The sequence below is a fragment of the Neodothiora populina genome (assembly GCF_041146345.1).
Source record: "Neodothiora populina strain CPC 39397 chromosome Unknown canker_contig_5, whole genome shotgun sequence".
Classification (NCBI taxonomy): domain Eukaryota; kingdom Fungi; phylum Ascomycota; class Dothideomycetes; order Dothideales; family Dothioraceae; genus Neodothiora; species Neodothiora populina.
The window spans coordinates 949,730-968,201 of record NW_027191405.1 but is presented as its reverse complement, the minus strand read 5'-3'; the positions used below and the strand labels follow the sequence as shown (position 1 = coordinate 968,201).

The 18,472-nt window shown below is 51.7% G+C and overlaps 8 protein-coding genes across 9 annotated transcripts; 2 read left to right on the top strand and 6 right to left on the bottom strand.

The window, feature by feature from the left end:
• Positions 1–259: 259 nt before the first annotated feature.
• On the bottom strand, positions 260–1,007 carry AAFC00_005311 (60S ribosomal protein eL18; the record flags this gene model as incomplete). The annotated part of the gene is made up of 3 exons (XM_069345076.1): positions 260–337; positions 408–790; positions 899–1,007. The coding sequence occupies 3 exons, from the start codon at positions 1,005–1,007 to the stop codon at positions 260–262; spliced, it is 570 nt and encodes a 189-aa protein (XP_069202905.1).
• Positions 1,008–1,794: 787 nt separating this feature from the next.
• Positions 1,795–3,029, bottom strand: AAFC00_005310 (uncharacterized protein; the record flags this gene model as incomplete). The annotated part of the gene is made up of 4 exons (XM_069345075.1): positions 1,795–2,035; positions 2,090–2,226; positions 2,287–2,565; positions 2,625–3,029. The coding sequence occupies 4 exons, from the start codon at positions 3,027–3,029 to the stop codon at positions 1,795–1,797; spliced, it is 1,062 nt and encodes a 353-aa protein (XP_069202904.1).
• A 1,539-nt stretch (positions 3,030–4,568) lies between these two features.
• On the bottom strand, positions 4,569–8,168 carry AAFC00_005309 (uncharacterized protein; the record flags this gene model as incomplete). The annotated part of the gene is made up of 9 exons (XM_069345074.1): positions 4,569–4,602; positions 4,658–4,758; positions 4,821–6,703; positions 6,757–6,973; positions 7,025–7,053; positions 7,111–7,150; positions 7,208–7,785; positions 7,835–7,917; positions 7,975–8,168. 9 exons carry the CDS (start codon positions 8,166–8,168, stop codon positions 4,569–4,571), a joined length of 3,159 nt encoding a protein of 1,052 aa, XP_069202903.1.
• Positions 8,169–9,301: 1,133 nt separating this feature from the next.
• On the bottom strand, positions 9,302–10,570 carry AAFC00_005308 (uncharacterized protein; the record flags this gene model as incomplete). Of its 2 annotated transcripts, none has more annotated exons than XM_069345072.1 (3): positions 9,302–9,372; positions 9,429–10,093; positions 10,146–10,570. In XM_069345072.1, 3 exons carry the CDS (start codon positions 10,568–10,570, stop codon positions 9,302–9,304), a joined length of 1,161 nt encoding a protein of 386 aa, XP_069202901.1. The 2 variants fall into 2 exon arrangements, with proteins under 2 accessions (XP_069202901.1, XP_069202902.1); XM_069345073.1 differs by having other exon boundaries at positions 10,146–10,270.
• Positions 10,571–11,129: 559 nt separating this feature from the next.
• Positions 11,130–12,694, bottom strand: AAFC00_005307 (uncharacterized protein; the record flags this gene model as incomplete). Its single annotated transcript, XM_069345071.1, has 2 exons — positions 11,130–12,547; positions 12,616–12,694. 2 exons carry the CDS (start codon positions 12,692–12,694, stop codon positions 11,130–11,132), a joined length of 1,497 nt encoding a protein of 498 aa, XP_069202900.1.
• A 439-nt stretch (positions 12,695–13,133) lies between these two features.
• Positions 13,134–13,925, top strand: AAFC00_005306 (uncharacterized protein; the record flags this gene model as incomplete). Its single annotated transcript, XM_069345070.1, has 1 exon — positions 13,134–13,925. One exon carries the CDS (start codon positions 13,134–13,136, stop codon positions 13,923–13,925), a length of 792 nt encoding a protein of 263 aa, XP_069202899.1.
• Positions 13,926–15,175: 1,250 nt separating this feature from the next.
• Positions 15,176–15,959, top strand: AAFC00_005305 (uncharacterized protein; the record flags this gene model as incomplete). The annotated part of the gene is made up of 2 exons (XM_069345069.1): positions 15,176–15,694; positions 15,762–15,959. 2 exons carry the CDS (start codon positions 15,176–15,178, stop codon positions 15,957–15,959), a joined length of 717 nt encoding a protein of 238 aa, XP_069202898.1.
• Positions 15,960–16,150: 191 nt separating this feature from the next.
• Positions 16,151–17,807, bottom strand: AAFC00_005304 (uncharacterized protein; the record flags this gene model as incomplete). Its single annotated transcript, XM_069345068.1, has 2 exons — positions 16,151–16,370; positions 16,447–17,807. The coding sequence occupies 2 exons, from the start codon at positions 17,805–17,807 to the stop codon at positions 16,151–16,153; spliced, it is 1,581 nt and encodes a 526-aa protein (XP_069202897.1).
• Between the last annotated feature and the right edge of the window lie 665 nt (positions 17,808–18,472).

Genomic DNA, 18,472 nt, shown 5'->3' with positions numbered 1-18,472 from the left:
GGTCTGGTCCACGATTCGACCATCACGAGGACATGTTTCACAGTCACCAAAGGACAAATTTGTGGTAGACAGCTTTTCAGAGATTCGTTGTTGTCCATTGATCTTCTTGAATTCGGCTTTTTGTAACATACCACCAGCAGCCGCCAAAGTGTTGTTTTTATTCCGGAAATGCGTCGTGAAAACGCTTGCAGCAAAGAGTATCTCATGAATTTGCAGCACCCCCTAAAACAAACATTTTGTGAAACCCTCAAATCCCCGTTTACACCTTGAAACCCTTGGATCTTCTGCGGCCACGGGCACGCTCGAACTTCCTGCCCTTGGACTCGACGTAAGGCTTCTGTAGCAACTGTTAGTGGTCTGATTTTTCCCCGCCTTGTCTTTCTTGTCGTCTTCTGGAGAACACGTGCCTTGTGGGAGTGGGGTCCGAATCCGAAATGCTTGACGGCCTCACGGGCGTTCTTGGGGCCACGGAGGAGGACGGTGTTGGCACCGGTAGGGGCGCGCATGGCGAGCTGATCGAGAGTGAGGCACTCACCACCGGCGGCCAAGATGCGGGCGCGGGCAGTCGCAGTGAAGCGGAGAGCGGCGATCGAGACCTTGGGGATGGTGAGGAGACGGTTGTCGTCAGTGACGGCGGCCACGACGACAATGGTCTTGCCCTGGGTCTCCTTGGAGGCGTGCTCGTTGGCAGCGGTTCCGACGATGCGGGAGATGCTCATGGGAGGGCGGTTGATCTTGCTCATCATCAGACGACGGAGGATGGTCTGGTTGAACTTGGAGTCGGTACGGCCTAATGGCGCACACGAAAGTCAGCAATTTAGAACCCTGCACGTAGCCTGGACAGATTCTTTTTTTCAAGTCTCTATCCAGGCGTAGGTGGTAAAGGTGCGCTGCTTACGGCTCAAGAACCTATAAAGCTTCACGAGGAGAGCCGTGTATGGGTTGTCCGACTTGGGCGCCTTGCGGTGACCCGAGCGGACGTGGTGCTTGTCCAAATCAATACCCATTGCTGCTGTTCGACGTGGTGTTAGTAGAAGATTGTCGTCGAAATCTCGTCGCAAGTCGTCCGAATTGAAGATGGGATTCGCTCGAAGCAATTTTGGACGCTGCCGCTTTTCGCGCTAGCGAAGTGTGCGGCTTGGCGGCTTGAAGTCTTGGCAAATACTTTGCGGTTTGTTCTTTCCTCTCAGGTCTGTGTTTGCTTTGTTTGAGTAGTCCACTCCGACATCTTTCATCGGTTGATAGATCACAAGGGACAGTATCAGGCCAGAGACCTCTTCCAATTGAAGACGCTCCCGAATCATAGTGTCAAGCAGTAAGAGTATGATGCACAAATAATACAACGACGATGCACTTCGGCAATGTTTCCCTCCAGGTATCTCACTACAAACATCAAGTAATCTCTCCAGTAGCAGCAGCAGCAGCAGCAGCATCTCTACACGAACTCCCCCTTCTCTCAGGTGCTGTCCGTATATGTTGTAAAGTATGTCATCTAGGAGAACCTATCCATCCCACCCTCCTGACCCAATGCAAACGGCTTCCGGTTCTTGCTTGTACCACTCCGCCCCCTTTTGTTACCCTCCAAAATTACGCCTCGCTGCGTTCAAATCCACAAATTGCAATATAGAACCCAGAACGCCGATTGTGTGCAGATGCAATCTGGTGCTACTTGCCACTTTTCCTCTCCCGTTCTCGACTGCATCTCGCCGTGATGTCTCCGTCGAACCCACCAGATGCAACCATGATCTTGTGATGGGGATACAAGAAAGAATTGTCGCATCTTCATGGCCTATTTCAGACTCTTAGATCTTCGTCGCTCGGTTTTAAGCTGACGAAAAAGTCTCTGGTGATCTCGAAACTCAACCAACTGCTAGCCATGCTGGGGGCCACTTTCAACAGGTTCGGCGTGATGCCCTTGTAGAGACCCTTGTAGCCCTCGTGTTTGACGATTACGCGGACGGCGTCGAAGATGGACTTGTATTGGTAGCCCATGCCTGACATGGTGTTGATTTGGAATCGTCGGCGAAGGACATCGCTAGCTCACTGTCAGCTGACCATGATTGCTGTGGAGGGAAACAAGAGTACTAACAAGGGATAGGTGAAGGTTTGGGCAACGGCGCCAGAGATTGCGCCAGCTCCGAGCTTGCCAATGGCACTAGGATTCTCTTTGCCTTCAGGGGTAAAGTATGCTCGCACTGTCTCGTACACCATGAAGTTCAGACCGACCTTGACTCGATTAGCATCTTGTTCACTCATCTGGGCAGAAGTAGTCGTGTGCTTGCTTACATATGGAGCAACACCAGCCACTGTCGGGACAATGCCGCGATATAATGCGGTAAAGCCTCCCTCCGTCTTGTACATGTTGAGCAGAGTGGGCCACATGCCCGGTAGTTTGCCGCCGTTGGCTACCTTTTCCAGTCCCGCGAAAGAGGCCGATTGAATTGACAGGCGAGTCCTGACGATGTCGAGAGGATATGTGAATGTGACGGAAGTGATACCGGCGATAGCACCGCACGACAGACGCTGGAAAGCTCCAAGGGGGGCGCCAGGAGTGTCCTCGAAGAACTGTCCTCGAGTCAGTATGACTTCGCAATGGAAACCAACATGCCGATTGTCGAACATACCCTCTTGTAAAAGTTATAACTTCCAAACTGAACGGCCGAGTAGGGCACGATGCGTATGCAATTCGTTCCGTTACCAGCCATGAACCCCCGAAAGCCCTCTTCTCTCCACATCTTGCCCAGCGCCTTGCCGATGGACATTTTGTATTCCTCGCGGCCAACAGTCTGGATCTGAAACAGAATCTTCAATCGCTCCAACGGCGACACCACTGTGCGCGACACTGCTCCGGCCACACCTCCGGCTATGAACGAAGCGACGACGGGCTGTGATACCCATACCCTGAAGCCGATGAGCGGGGGCATGCGAGAGGAGGCATTGTCGGAGAAGGCGGTTTGCGATTGCGCCGTGGTTGCTGCTGGCTCGGACTGTGATGATCGAGGTTTAGTTGGGGGGTTCGGCGCGCTCATGATGAAGAAGAGTCTTGTGCTTGATGCAGCATGCGGCCGACGGGGATTGCGATGATGCGGAAAGAAAGATCTATGGCTTCACTGCGGTGCATAAGGGACGCGCGCAAGATGGTGAGATGCAAGAAGCAAAACGGCAGACTAAGCGAGCGTGGCAAGGTGGTGGCTATGAGTAAAAGGTGTGTGTGTGACCTTGTGACAAGAGCGTGCGCAAGACAAGACGAGGTTTTTCCTTATGTTACTTGAGTTTTGATCCTCCTGAGTCTTACAGTGAAGTACCGGTATAGAAGGGACAAGGTGACTAAGGTACTTGTACAGTAGGTATGAAGGGAAGCTACTGCTGTAAGTCCGTAAGGCAATTACCTTAATGTCTTTCGGCAGAAAGACCGAGGGAATTACTTGTACGGAGAAGAGTATAACACTACTACTACACTACAAGTATGAGGCCAAGCAAGTCCCCGCATTAACCCGATTGTGTTACGCTTTGATCTACCGCACCTTAGTACCTTATGCTGCAAAGTATGCATATTGAAAGGTATTGTGTTGCTACTGTGAATGAACAACAGGGTACTTTAAAAGGCCAACGCAGATGCTTCTTCTCTACTTGTTTGGTTTATCGGAATTGCAACCATACAACTAGTAGCAGGCTGTCAACCACTCATTGGGCAGAGTTCCATGAGTGCGTACCTTACTTGGTCTGACGAAGCACACTGCTCCCGCTTCTAACCGAGCCGATCATCAGAGCTTTCAAAGGTCATCGTCAATGCATTCTGTTTCTTACAGAGTCCCTCAATCACTACCCATGCGGGCCAATTGCTGGATAGAACAACACTCTTAAGTCTTCTGTATATGAAATCGTGAAGCATATACAGACTGCAGACAAAACATCTCCAGCGCCCTGCTTCTGTCCCTCTTCCGCAGTGTAATGCAAAAAAGCTGGGGAACTGCGGAGTAAAGAGCCTAAGGGTCGGCACGAATGAATGCTGACCAACTACTATATCTTTGTTCGTCGCAACGAGAGTTAGTCAGCACGGTCTTTCGGTCGGTTGTTCCGCGACCATGCTTGTATATCGCTTTCTCCGTTGGGACGAGAGACCTTACTGGTGATACGACTAATTCTCGTCAGTCGCTGTATTGTCGGGCGAAAATGAATATAGAACGGAACGGGGAACCGAACTCCTGAATCAAACAGGAGCCTGATTGCAGACCGGACCATGAAATGATCGTACGATGATCGATGCGGAAACTTCCAAATAGGAGTCGAATGCACACCGGCAGTACTGATGATTAGTATATGAAAGGAAAACAAGCAGTGATGAGGGAAAATTAACAACTTCTGATTCTTTGAAAGTGCTCTCCTGCTTTCGCCATCCCGGCAATGCTATCGAAACAAGATTACTGTGCATATCAATACTTTTGGGTTCTCTTGCGCGATAGGCTTCTCTTGGTCCGATTATTGTTTGCAATTGGTGTTGTGTCCCATCCCTAAACGCCATTGACATTGGACCGCATCTCAAACCAAACATCTAGAATACCTGTTCTCTAGTGACGTAGCTTTTCCATGCGTTGGTTCATGCTGTTTCACCGTGTTAGCTTCTTGTTCGACGATGCATGAGTTCGTAATGACTTACAAGGAGAAAAAGGCGAATTGACTCGCAGAGATACCGCGCTCGTAGATGAATCGAGAGGAAAGATAACTACCGAAAATTGCACGCAGATAGTTCTCGGGCACCTGTAGTCACCATTGTCAGTGCTTGCATCACGGAGCCTTTCAAGCGGACAGGTATCACTTACCCTCTCAAGAATAGTCTCAAGACCAATCTTCTCGATGAGTAGGCCAGGGAGCGCATCTTGAAGAACAGATCTACGTAGATCAACGTTGTCCCATAGCTCGGTGTTCTGCAGTTCTTCATCCAGGTTGGTGATGGATGTGCTGAGACGGTCACTCAGGATGCTTCTCGCCTCGCCGCTCACTTCGTGCTCTCTCCAGATGGCCTCGAATTCTAGACGAGCGTTGTTCTTGATGATGGACTGGACTTGCTTGACATATTGTTCGTAGAAGGGAGGCGGTGTGCCATCACCTCTGACGCACATGTTCTCGACGAAGCCTTGGTCGTCAAAGGATAACGATGCTAGGACTTCGAGCGATGACGAAGTCACACCTCCTTTGTTTGCAGACGCATCTTTGTAAAGTATGCAGCCAGCCTTCTCCAGTCGCAACTTGGCGTCTTGTGTGATGAAGAGATTGGCACCCTCGACCAGATATGGTATCGTGGTCTTGCCGTTGACAATCAGCTTGTTGACAGTGTTCAGGTCAATAGACTCGGGTCTACCGCCGCAGGGTACGAACAGATCATACTCCACTCCTTGTCGAAGGTGGAAAGTGTTTCTGAAGGATGTGCCGTTGTTCACGACTTCTCCAGAAGGCAGCTTGAACTGAGTGTCCTCTACCAGAACCCTGTAGCCCTCAGCCGAAAGCTTGGAGGCGTCATAATGCGAGATCATGAGACGTTCTTTTGCTAGACGGAGGAGCTCCGATCTATCGAGACCATTGGGGTCGACAAGCACTCCGGATCCGTCCACCATAGCGGTATACTTCTCGTCGCCGAGCAGAATCTCGTTCGAGCCAAGATCACCATCAGGTCCACCGGTCTGTAGTTTGCGAACAGATTTTTCTTCGAGGTTGAGTTTGCGATAGATTCCGAGCACGTACTCACGGACTGACAGTGTAGTCATACCGTACTTGTCGTGAGGGATACCCCCCAGGTGTTGACCTTTACCTGTGAAGAAGGACTTCCACCAAGGTGCACCGCGTGCTCTTGCGTGCTCTGTAGCCCAGTCAACAAGATCTGCTGTGTTTTCGTCAGGACCCATGAAAAGAATTTCTTCCTTGCCGTGGAGATCGACGATGGGGTCTTTGATTCCAGGACTTGTCGGGGGAAGTAACAGATCCATGATACTATCAATGTACTTCTGGAAAGACACGGTAGCTTTGTCTTGGTGGTTGACATCCAGCAGGATGACACCTTTCGAGCCTCCCTCCGGAATGTCTTTGTTCTTGCGCTGCTGAGTGTTCGCAAGGTTGTAGTTCTCGTCGAATACTGACCGAGCGTTGATGGCGTAGGCTTCTTGGCTTCTAGACTTTACGATGCGTATGCCACCGCGTGCGATGTCTCTGAATCTGAGATGAAATCCTCTGAACTCGGATCCGATTACGAGGAACATGCCATAGAGGGCTTGGGGATATTCCTCTGCGGGCAGGAAGGTAGGGTTGAGCCGGAAGCTGAGTGCTACCTTCGTTGGCGTATAGAAATTCGTCTTGAGGACAGAGGCGTTGAAGACCTGGAAGCACTCCATGACCATTTGGTGATGCTCGTTTGCAGTAGTCTTCGTTATCAGATCCTTCACCTCCTCTGGACCGAGGACACGGTCTACTTGCAAACGCAGATAGCTGAGTGTGGGTAGAAAGTCGTCCTCGTGGCGGGTCTGCACGTAGTGGGTGTTCGCAAACCCCAGATACAGTGCTCTCACGAGGCCTGGGTATTGGTTGATGATCTCTAGTATGTAGTCGGCTGTGAATGTTTCTGTGCGAAGTCGGCGTTTGAGCTTTGCCAGTAACTCAGCATGTACACTGTTGCCAGCGTCGAGTAATGAGGCAAGAGTAGTATATTCAGATCCTATTACACCATCAGCATTGTATCCGCTCAAGTCTGTCCCGATATCTACTTACCTAATCTGTTCAGAAAGTGGCCGATGAAGACGCATACGCAGTGGGCATAGATGGTCTCTTGCAGACTCAGATTTCCTGATGCGAAATGCGACTGGAACCTGTTTTGAGGGATGCAGTAGAGCAGAGAGATCTCTTTCATGATCTGATGGATAGATGCCTCGATTGGAGGGTGGCGAGCAGAAGGTACGCTTCCTGGCACTGGTCGTAGATATAGTGACTGCATAAGATGTGAGCTTCGTCATATCGCTAAGAGCAGAGCTTAACTCACCATTATAGTCATGCCATTCGAGAATTGCTCTGTGTTCGATATCAGCCCTCAATCCCAAGATATCGTCGTCTTTCTTTAAGGCCTACCAACGTATTTACGAGACGACGTAAGACCGTAGTAATGGTACTAGAGGGTAAATTGGTAAGTAGATCCATAAGAGCATGTTTGGATACGAGAGCCTACCAGATCACTCAATGCACTGAACAGACCTGGTGCGGAGCCTTGCCTATAGGCGATGACGAGTCTCTTCTCCCGTGTGCCCTCTATCTCGAACATCTCGATGACCGGACCAGTCCTTGCACTGCCGCTGTCGAGAACATGTTGGTAGATCTCTAGGGTATTCTTGGTAGCCTTCTGGAGGAATCGCTTCTCTCCGATCACCTCAATGCAAGTCTCTTCTGGGGCAGGGTGTGGGTTGCTGAACTCTGCCTGGTAGACAAAGTAGCATCGTAATTGCTGGTCATTGTCGCCAGGAAGGCTGCTCGATGAGCGGAAGGTCTCCACGCGGTAGCGACCTTCGCCCTTGGTATTGTTGAGGTACTTCTCGTCGATCCTCGCCTCGTACTTTGGCCCTTCATTCGAACTGACGCCCGGCTTACTCGTGTCGATGTACACGGCATGGTCAGAAGCCTCTTTGTCGAGACGAATCTCGAGTCGTTTGTCACTGCGTGCAAAAGCTGCGAGCTTTGCGGCGTACAGACTATGGATATGGTTGACTATGGCCCCGGGCGTCTCGGTCGAGAAGTACATGTCGTCGATACCTGAGATTGTTAGAAACTCCGATGAAGGAGGCAGAGAGCCTCTTCGAACCTAGCTCATTATAGAACCACTTTGTTTCAGACTCCACAAACTCGGCCGGCATGAACCCTTTGTCCTCGATTTGGTCCATGACGCTGAGAAGGCTGTCAGTCTCTCTGCTTCACCTGCGCTTTAAAAACCGAGATGCTTACGCTTCCATCTGCTGGTCCTTGCCATCGAACTTGGGAGCTTCATAGCCAGAGCCTGGCTCTTGAAGCACCCGAGGGTGATGAGAACCAGGGACGCTGAGATGCATTGGCTGCGCCGATGGCTTTCTTGACTCCGAGGTCGCAACATGATCTAGAGCTTTGTTTGTGACGCTGAGCGGTAGCTCTGTGGCAGCCATGACTGGGTAGTGAGGATCTTGAAAAAGATCAACTTGACGAAAGAGAAGAAATGGTATAGTAGTGTAGTGAGGTTGCTTTCAATGAAGTTGGACCCCTCTTGTAGTATTGGAGTGCACCTAAACAACCCTTGACAAGAATCACAGGCTCTTGGAAACAACAACAGTGGATAGCAAAGATTTTTTATATTTCTTTGAAGGAACGAGAAAGGGGCACAGCTGAGGCCTTGATTTATGTACCTGACTGGTCTTAGACAATTGCATGGCAAACAACACCTCATTCGTCACTCTGGCCAACATTTCCTGCAAGGTACGAGTACAAGAAAAGCGCAGACCACCCTTGTTGATCGGGCCATTATTTGCAACTTTTCCAACGTTGATACAATGTATCTGAGAGATATAATCGAACATTTTAGTCGGCTTTGGCGCTTTTGCTCGGGTCAAGGAAAGTAAGATGGAATCGATAGAGCGGGGATACCTTCGTGGCTACCTTTAGCGTGCCCGTTAAGTCCACATCGTGCTGTCCACAAGCGCCCAGCGCGGTTACCTTCGGGTGCTGAGGACCCTTGCGGCCCTTACGCCTCTGCCGCTACTAATAATATAATGAGTCAATGAGGCGACTGCCAGTCTCATGTTGTGGTTTTTGAGATAAGCAGTCCTCTGGTCTCGATCTGTCTTTTCATGAGAAATGACACGACAGTCTCACAAGAGCAAGTTGCGTGGCACGACTTGACTGATCAGAGCGCCAAGGCATGATGTACTGTCGTACTTGGACTGTGTACAGAGACTTCCAAGTTGTACGTACACAGTTGTTTAATCTTGCACCATCAACGCATGGGGTTACGTCAAGTACCTACATTGGGCCACGTGAGTAAACAGAATGATGTGATATTGAATAATTCGAATTTTATTTCGTAAAACATACTGCGATCGAGTATGTGCATGTGACCATAAAGTCGTAAACTCCTCTTCTATGCAATGCAAACGCTGAAAAGACGATTCGAAAAGTAAGATGCATTGGCCCGCAATGCATATCGTTTGTGACAACCAGACTGGCTCATCAAGAGCGTGCAAAGTAAGGCGTTTTCATGAAGTAAAAGAAATCCCGCTGCCGTCTCGTAGGATCCATTAATTATTCACGTTCTCATTATCATCCCCGCAACGAAGCTGCAAGCGACTAAGAGCAACATGCGGAGAGGCACTTCGACTACAAACAGAATCAGTATAATGCTAACACACGAGCCTGGGCAATGTGTCACTCACCTGTAGGAGCAGCGCTTGGCGGAACCACCTTTCCGGAAGCATTGACGGTCCATCCACTTGGTAGTCCTGGGTAGTCCGTGTTCGTGGCAGCAGCTGTTGCCAGTGTAGTAGGCGCACCGGTGGTCACCCAAGGCCAGATATTAGGAGTGGTGTAGATGGACGTGGTACGGTGGGTACCTCCCCACGGAATGGCTCCATTGACCGTGGATGTGACGGCAGGAGCGGATGAATCGACATTGGAAGGCCCTCCACTGATTGAGCCACCCGCTGCTGTGATGCTTTTCCAATCCCCAGAAGTGTCCGAGTATGAATAGGATGTGCCAGTCGAATAGTCAGTGACTGCAACTGACTTGACATACATGGAGAAAGGCCCCTTGGTGTAGTCTGTCGATCCTCCTGCCCAAGCAATCGTTCCAGGAGCGTTGGATGAGTCGCCGCCAGACCATGCTCCGATCTTGAGCATCATAGGAGACTGCGGATATGCATCACCGGCGTTGCTGGCGGTCAAAACCCGCTGCGTCACCCCATTGACCTGCCATACAATCTCGGTCGACGTCCACTCAACTGTGTACGTCTTGAAGGTTTCTGCAACTGAATTTGTTGAATGCACACCGCCTCGATCGGAAGTGCTGGTGTCGCCCTTGCGAAAGTAATTGGTTTGAACTCTGAATGACGTTAGCTAAGGAGATATTTGTAGAATCATTGATTGAAACTCACTGATCATCCTGATTACCGATGATTTCCCAATCTATCTCATCCAGATCATCGGATTGCAAAACGACACTGCTCACTATACCCTGACCGGGGGCGGCTTTCATCACAATCTCGACCTTTCCGAACATGATATACCACTTCGAGTTCAGGGTAGGGGCATCGCCGCTTTTGGCAACCGTCAATACCGTCCCATCAGAGCCAAATGTCGGATTTCCCGAGGTCGTGAATTGGTCCGATGCGCCGGAAGTGAAGTCGGCACTGACGCTCTTGCCTAATGCTGCATCTGCAGGACATTGACCTTGTGTAGGATTGCACGATGAAGAAGTTTGAGCATCACATGTTACGGATAATAGCAGCAGTACAACTGCAGCCAGTAAAGCGATGTGTGTTGACAAAGTCAGCCGGGAGACTTGTAATAATAAATGCATTTTGAGGTAAATGCTGGACTAGCCGGGAAAACGCAACGGAGAACGGAAACCGCAGACTGAACGGTCGAATAAATGTGGAATGGATATGGAAACATTTGTTCCTGCGAGGTCTGATTTTACTACAAAAACAAAACTCCTACCAGCCATCTTATTTTTTTTCCTTGTTGACATGATACGTCTTCATCAGATCTATTCTATAATAAGCAAGGACAGCAGAGTGGTGTGCGATGATGATCTGGCGTTGCGAGGTGGTTGGACGACGCGGGTGGAAACAAACAAAGCGGAGGGCTGGGCGGCCTGTGCGCGTCGTCGCCGAGCCAGACTGCACTTCATCAACCAGTATAGGTACCTATTGTGACGCTCTCTGTAATCTTCATGGTTCTCGAACTTCGGTCGGTGGATTGGTATTAATTCTGAATTGTGTCTGTTGTCTCGGTCTAAAACGCGGACCCCGGTGTGTTTCATTTACTGGAGCCCTAGGATGTCTTGGTAGGCTCGGTCTCATATGCTTCATGCATTTCCTATGGTACAAGCGGCAGCCAAGTATGCGCCGAGCGGTCTACAAACCTTCGAAACCCTCATCAGCGTCCTCGAAGTCATTGTCGGCTAGCTCATCACGGAGCTCCTTCTCCCTCTCTCGAGCATCCTGGGCGCTCTTGAGCTCCTGTCTGTGCTTGTTCATGGGGTATCTCATAGCCATGACGCACTCGTCGTGAATGCTGAGACAAGCCTTGATACGGTCGTGGAAGGCCTCGGCAGGCTCTCTGGTGGCATAGACATCTCCAGCCTGCTTGGACTCCATAAATCCATGCTCGTGATCCAAAGTAGCCTCGATAACCCCATCACGGATAGCCTTGGCGACAATGTACTCGGCAGACTCCTCGCTTTCGACGCCAAGGCGCAAGCAAATATCGCGTAGGGAGATGCGGGAGTAAGAAAGGGAGAGCATGCGAACTCCGGTCTTGATCACGTTCTGGCGCAGGCGCAGGATCAGGGTGTAGGTACCGTCAGTACGGAAGTGAGCTGCTTCTTCTTCCAGTACGCGGAGGAATCCTTGCAGGTCACCCACGCGCACGGCCTGGACGAGACGGAGGTATGGGAAGAGCGGGCGTTCCAGGAATGGTTGTCTGAAGATGGCGCGATCAGGGATATCTCCCATCAGAAGCTCAACAACGACAAGCAATTTGGTGGCAGATTGGTAGAAACCGGCGGCGAGCTTGTTGGTTGGCGATTTGCGGGTGGCGGCGGTGAGGTGTTCGTGTGCAGCGGTATAGGAGAGTTGAATGGCGCGAATGCGACCAAGGTAGTACAGGTAACGGCAGACCTGGTTGTTCGAGGCGTTCGCGGGAAACTGGGTCTGGGCAACCAGGAGATCTGCTTGCGTGATGTCTGCGGTGGAGATGTAGTTGCGTAATAGCAAGACAGTGACGGCGGCTTGGGTGTCAGCGTCCTTTCGGAGCACGGCACTTCTGAGAGCGGCCAACAACTTCGACCTGGTCTCGGTGACCGGGGACTGGCGCGAAGGAGGCAGTGGATCAAGGTGCTCGTGGAAGAGATGGTAATAAAAGTAGGCTTTGGCGGCCAAAGAGTCGAGCGTCCTGCGGTTGAACTCACGAACCTTGTCAACGAAGGCAGAGGAGAAAGCAGCGCCCTGTGCATGACTCTCTGTGTCGCAAAGGTGGACCTGTGCAAGCACACCGAGGTATACAAAAGACTCCGGGAGGACATCTACATCTTGCGAGAGAGCAGGGGCGTGACCATTGGTCGACGCATTTGAGGATTTCAGGGCGGACTCCAAGAAGCGCTTCGAGGAGGACTCGGGAGCCGAGGCGTAGAGGGAGGTGATGGCATGACCGAGTGCCTCTGCAAGGTGATTCGTCTTGCGCATGCTGGAGATGGAGCGTAGAACTCTTAAAGTGAAGCGGCCATCAAATTGCGCGACTGCCTTTTCCAATAAGGCGAAGTTGGCGATTATGGCTGGTGTGGTGTGAGCATTGAGCACATGATGTGATGCACCTGGCTGGTTTTGATGAGAGGGAACATACATTCCGACAGCTGCTGTGGTGTCTGGACCTTGGTGGCCTCTGGGGCTGTCGCCTCGACGCCCTCCATCTGTTCAGCCATGGTGAGTGGTCAGGTGGCGAGCTGAGTGAGAACTATGAGGAGAAGGACAGATTGCACACAAGTCGATGGAGTAAGGGATGATTGGTGGGTCTCGAGGTGGATAGATGGCGATGATGGTTGTGATGATGTTAATGATTATGATGATTATGATAGATACAACAGCAGTAACGGAGCGGCAGAGTCGGTCATGGAAGCAGCTGCCACCGATGATGCTTGAACGCCAAGTCTCAATCAAGTAGTCCGTGCACAGTATACAGTACAGCACAGTACTTTGTACAGTAGCCCATGGCCGCGGCGCGTCACCAAAACACCCGAATCAACATTGATGGTCATACCGTAAATACCTTATACAGTAAGCACAGTGTTCTGTGTCAACAGCTGCTGGATGGTATTCTGAACACAAGGACTTGCTGGGCACACATACAATTAGCAATACAAAATGCCCTCCTCACTGCTCTCATCCCACTTGGAGCAGATATCTCTATGCGCTTCGTCGATTGGCAGTCTTCAGTTTCCCGGCCCGAGGCCTTTCACCAATGCTGTCCTGGCACGACCTGAAATCACCACTCTGATCAGAGACACCGAGCCGCACGAGCGCGCCTTGTTCTCCATCGCCCCACCTCCAATCCCCTCCAAGACCCAGGTTCATCAGTTCTCTTCTACAATATCCGACTCGGTCAATTCCAACCAGCCAAAGCCTGTGCTGCCACCGGCTGCGGTACGCCCACCGCGCCGTAATACTGCTGTTGCTGCTGTCCTCGGCGGCGACACATATCGTCGTATAAGAAACGGCTATGCTGCCGAACACTCGACCAAATATGACAGGTCTCTGCCGCGCGACAAGCAGGAACTGGATGTTGACCTGCTCCTGAATGCCGCTGAGAAGCTATCTTCTGTCTATCCGATTCCGGGAGCTCTGGATAGAATAGCTAGGATGAGGAGCCGCCACGCTCAACTCGCCGCCAACATTGCTCACTACGAGGACCAGATCACAACCCAGACATCCCAACTTGACAACATGTATCAACCAAAGGACTATAGCGAACCACAGGAGATCGAGGACGAAGAAGACATGCACGACGATTTTGCTCCCAAGCAGTCCTCGCACTTCATGAGCGCGGAAGATATGCGACAAGAAGAAGACGAGATTCGCGCCCTGGAGCGAAAACGCCGCGCTCTCGAGGAGCGAGTCTCGGGTATGGAAAAGGACATTGGTGGTTTGATGAGATGAAGCACATGAATCTCTTTTTGTGTCCTGGAAAGACCCGTGGTATGCCTACACCATGTCTGCACCGTCACGCCACCGTGCAGCTGGTCAAATTATGAAGGGGCAGGAAACACCACGACCTATCCCGACTCAAGCAGTTGATGAGCAAGAGATATGCCGCATATCGCAAAAAGTTGAACAATGATCATACCGTGAGGCTTGAAGCCTGCAGCGCCCGCGACCTTCGACACAAGCCAGGCAACACTTTACTTGCACAACATGGCGCTTATAGCCAGCTGCTGAGCGCTACGTGACGAGCGTCTCGGTCGTGGCATCGTCGTCGCAGCCACACCTGAGGGAGGCCGCCAGCAATGTTATTGGGACGGAAGAAGATCTTGTCATGTCAACCAACAGTATTGGTGATGAACATTATCCTGCAGCTTGTATGAGCTGCTCGTTTTATGTCTAGGATATGGCACGGCAAGGTATTGAGCCAGAGCCAGGCACGAAATGCGGGCTTGGCGGGGACATTCAAGCTCATACAGCGGCTCGGAACGTTTCGATATGAGCTTGACCGACAGCTTGGCGATAAGGTATGATGCCTCACCTTGAGTAGATCACCCTTGATGAAACCTTTATATACATTCTCAATAAGCAAGAAACTCTACTCTGAATATAACTTTGTCTTTTTCGTCTTGCGTGCGCCGATGTGCACGTCATCAGCGAGCATTGGTCCTAGAGCAAAGTCAACAGTGCATCGCCTCCACCGCGGAATTGGCTTCTCCGCCTCCTCCGACCAGTGGCTGTGCTCATGAATAACCACTGCCACCGCAGAGATAGATATGGAAGCATGCCTTAGCCTCACCTGCTGAGCCACCTGGCGGGGATCTGGCCTAATCACGACATTTCGTAGTTGTGCAAAAGCCAACCAGTACCGTATAGTGACACGGTACGAGATATGAAAAGGGGGACACTGATCAACACTTGTCCCTGGAGATCCCTCTGACATAGTAGGGGTGGATGTTTCTAGGTAGTTACGTGTTAAGCTAAGGTAGGACAGACTTGCGTGCACTGTGATGCATAAATAGATCAGCGGTGCTGGTCCCCCCTCCTTTGCTTCTTTGTTCTCCCTCTTCTACATCTATACCATAGCTTTCACTTTTTGGCCTCTCTTCTGTCAATTCTCCACTAAAGACTTCTCTCCCATAACAACACACTTTACTCTGCCATCCCACTCTCCAGTCTCGCTTCAGGAAACACACAACAACCTCACCATGACGGGCTTCCTCGGCAACATCATCAACGAGTTCACCCACCAGGGCGGCAGTGAACAGCAGCAGCAGCAAAGCTACGGCGGAGGCGGCTACGGCCAACAACAACAACAAGGAGCACCCCAAGTGTATCCTCCCTGGCGCGCAGTGTGGGAACAGGGCCGCTGGCTGTACATCAACGACCAGAACGGTGAGCGCACCTTCGAGCACCCAGGCAACTACGGCGGCGGAGCATCGCAGGGCGGCTACGGCTACGGCGGCGGCAGCGGCTACAACTCCGGCGCGCCCCAGGAGCCCTACGGCCAGCGCGAAGAGCAGAGGTCCGGTGGAAACCATAATGTCATGTATGGCGCTCTTGGCGCCGCCGCCGGTCTCGCGGGCGGTGCATTGCTGATGCATGAAGGCGAGGATATCAAGGAGGACTGGGACAGGGGTGAGGATAGGGTGGAGCGAAAGGTCGATGAGTGGGGTAATGACATTGCGGATGCCCCTGAGGATGTCGCTCGCTGGACGGGTGAAAAGGTACGTCGTTGTGTATATCGCTGCAGTCGCAAGGTTATAGTGGAGCTGACTTATTCGCAAACTACAGGTGCAAGAAGTCGAGGACATCCCCGATGATGTCGAGCGCGGCTGGGACCACATGGAGCAAAAGGTTGAGGACATCCCCGAGGACATCGCCGAAGACGTCGGCGAGGGCGTGGGACGTGTCGAGCGCTTCGGAGACAACATGGACAATGCCTACGACCAAGGGCGTGACGAGGAACGCTACGAGGACAACAACTGGTAGATGCCACAGCTTCGGAAGCAGAAAAAGCAAAAGAAAAGGAAAGAGAAAAACATCAAGCATTAGCGCAAGTAGCCGACAAACAAATCATCACACCAGATCTGGGCAGGACCCAGTCTCGAAATTTCATGACTATCCACGTCCCTCAAGCTCCTTTTCATATTTACATTATCACCGTTTAGCATCGTCATCATCTACATCCACAGACAAAGCTTGCCGGAGGCTGTTCCGGCAGCGATCCAGTCATTCGTTGGGTGGAACTGAGCGACCGCCGGCACGGCACTGATACCATCGCCGCCCAGCTGGGCTATCTGCTGTCCTGTACTCGTGTAGACATCGACGAACCTGTTCATGTTGCCGATACAGAAGCGTTGGATGCCATCCTGGGGCTGCAGCTGCCATTGGGCACGGAGACTATATTGACAGAATATCATATTAGCACACGCACATCTTCCGACTTTGCTTGTTTTCGTTTTCCGTTTTCACTTACATGGTCACCCACCTGCCCGTCTGGTTGTTATGCGGTACCATCGTAGCAGGCTTCATTTCCTCGTCGCTCAACTCATGTCCGGGCTTCCACGACCCACAAGCGCTGAAATCATATATCTTGACCGTATCATCATACGACGCCGTAGCGACCTGACCCGCGGAATTGAACGCCGCATGCGAGACACTGAGACGACTCTCGTGCTCGCCCACCAGCGCCGGAAGTCTGTTCTCGCCCTTGCCGCTGATCTTGCGCAAGTCCCACAGCTTCAGCGTGCGGTCTAGACTCGCCGTCGCGACGAAGTGCGGGTGCGCCGGGTGTAGGGAGAAGCCGCCGATTTTCTTCTCCGAGAGCTGAAGTAGCGCTGTGCCGCCCGTGTTGTTGGGCGGGGCGCGGATGTCGTGGTAGCCGAATTGGCCGCTTAACGTCGTGAAGTAGAGCATGTTTGGGTTTTCGCGGGACATTTCGACGCCTGAGAGGGGCTCGTCGGCGTCTTTGTCCTCTGGCGCGTACATTTCGATTGCGACGCCCTTTGCGAGGTCGAGTTTGCGGATCGACGAGTCGTAAGAGGCGCTGTACAGAGCGTTTGAGTCGTGGGGAGAGAACTGGAAGGCGGAGATTGTTCGTGTGTGGATCTTGAAAGTGGTGATGGCGGGATCATCATCGTCGACTTCTTCCTCGTCGTCTTCCACTTTGACCTGCGGTATCCCCTGTGACCCATCGAACAGCCCGAGATCACCCAGCTTGTCGCCGGCAAACACCAAAGGCTTCTCCTCACTCGGATGGAATCCCATAGAGTATATGCGCTCAGGCGTAATCTTAATCCTATTCGGCTCAAACCCCTGCCACAGCTCCATCCCGCCCATCTTCTCCCTTAATGCCCTCAGCTCCTTATCACTCGTATCCTTCAACTCCTGCGCCGAAAACGTCCGTTCGCCAGGCCTCGCCGGCCCCACCAGCGACGGGAAATTCCCACTCTGACTCCATGATCTCCCCGCGACGACGACATCGCCTAGATTCAAATCATCGCTGACGCGCTGTCTCTTGATTCTCTGCGCTTCTTGAAACGCCTCGGCTTCTTCCTCTGCTTTGCGCTGCGCGACCTCGCTGTCTGCGACTATGCCCTTGAGACGCGAGGATGTGCGCCGCGGCACGACCTCTTCTTTGATGTTCGGCGCTGGTTTCTTTCTTTTGGCACTACCGCTCGTGGTAGGCGTAGAAGCCTTCTTGGGCTTGGTAGGTGCGAGGCCTGCGCTTGCGGCTTCGAGCTGCAGTTGGCGCAGCAAGGCTTGGTTCGCGGCGATCTTTTCTTGTCGTTGGCGCTCGTAGTCGCTGATTTCCACGATGCCTCTTTTCGGCGGCATTTTGAATTGCTTCTCTTGGTGGGCGAGGGTGGTGGAGTTATTGGAAAAGTAAGGTAGACACAGTGTCACCTCAGGCAGCATACCTTATCATACACTTTAAGTGGAAGACGCGATGGAGCGCGTCATCGAGTCGAGATTGACGCGTTTTCTTCTCCTGGCGCGAAGCTGGACGGAGGACGTCACTTCTTCCCGGCTAGACTTGCTAGATCTGATCCCCATGCCATAGGGCGACCCTGTCTATAATGTCGTCTAGTCCTTACTTTCCATCAAGTTCATTGCTGTGACGATCTGGGCTCTTGTCAGTTCGATACTCGTCATCTCGTTGCTGATACGTCCCGTTTTATATAAGTTCGCTACCAATCATACAATCACTTATCTTGAATTGCTTTGTCGACGATGTGGGATGATTCGAAAAGCATGGAACAGAGCGATAATCACATTGCAAATGTAGGATCCGATTCATATTGTGTTCCAACATGCGTATCGAACCACAGAATAGTGTACAGATTGGGGTGACCATTGACTCAAAGTTACTCAAGACCCGACAGTGACAGCGCTGAACAGAAGGGGTATTACTTTTACTTTGACAATTAGATGCCTCTGCTTGTCAGACCGACCCAATTAACATCGCCCTATCTCCAATCGAGCTACATACCCTGCCATCA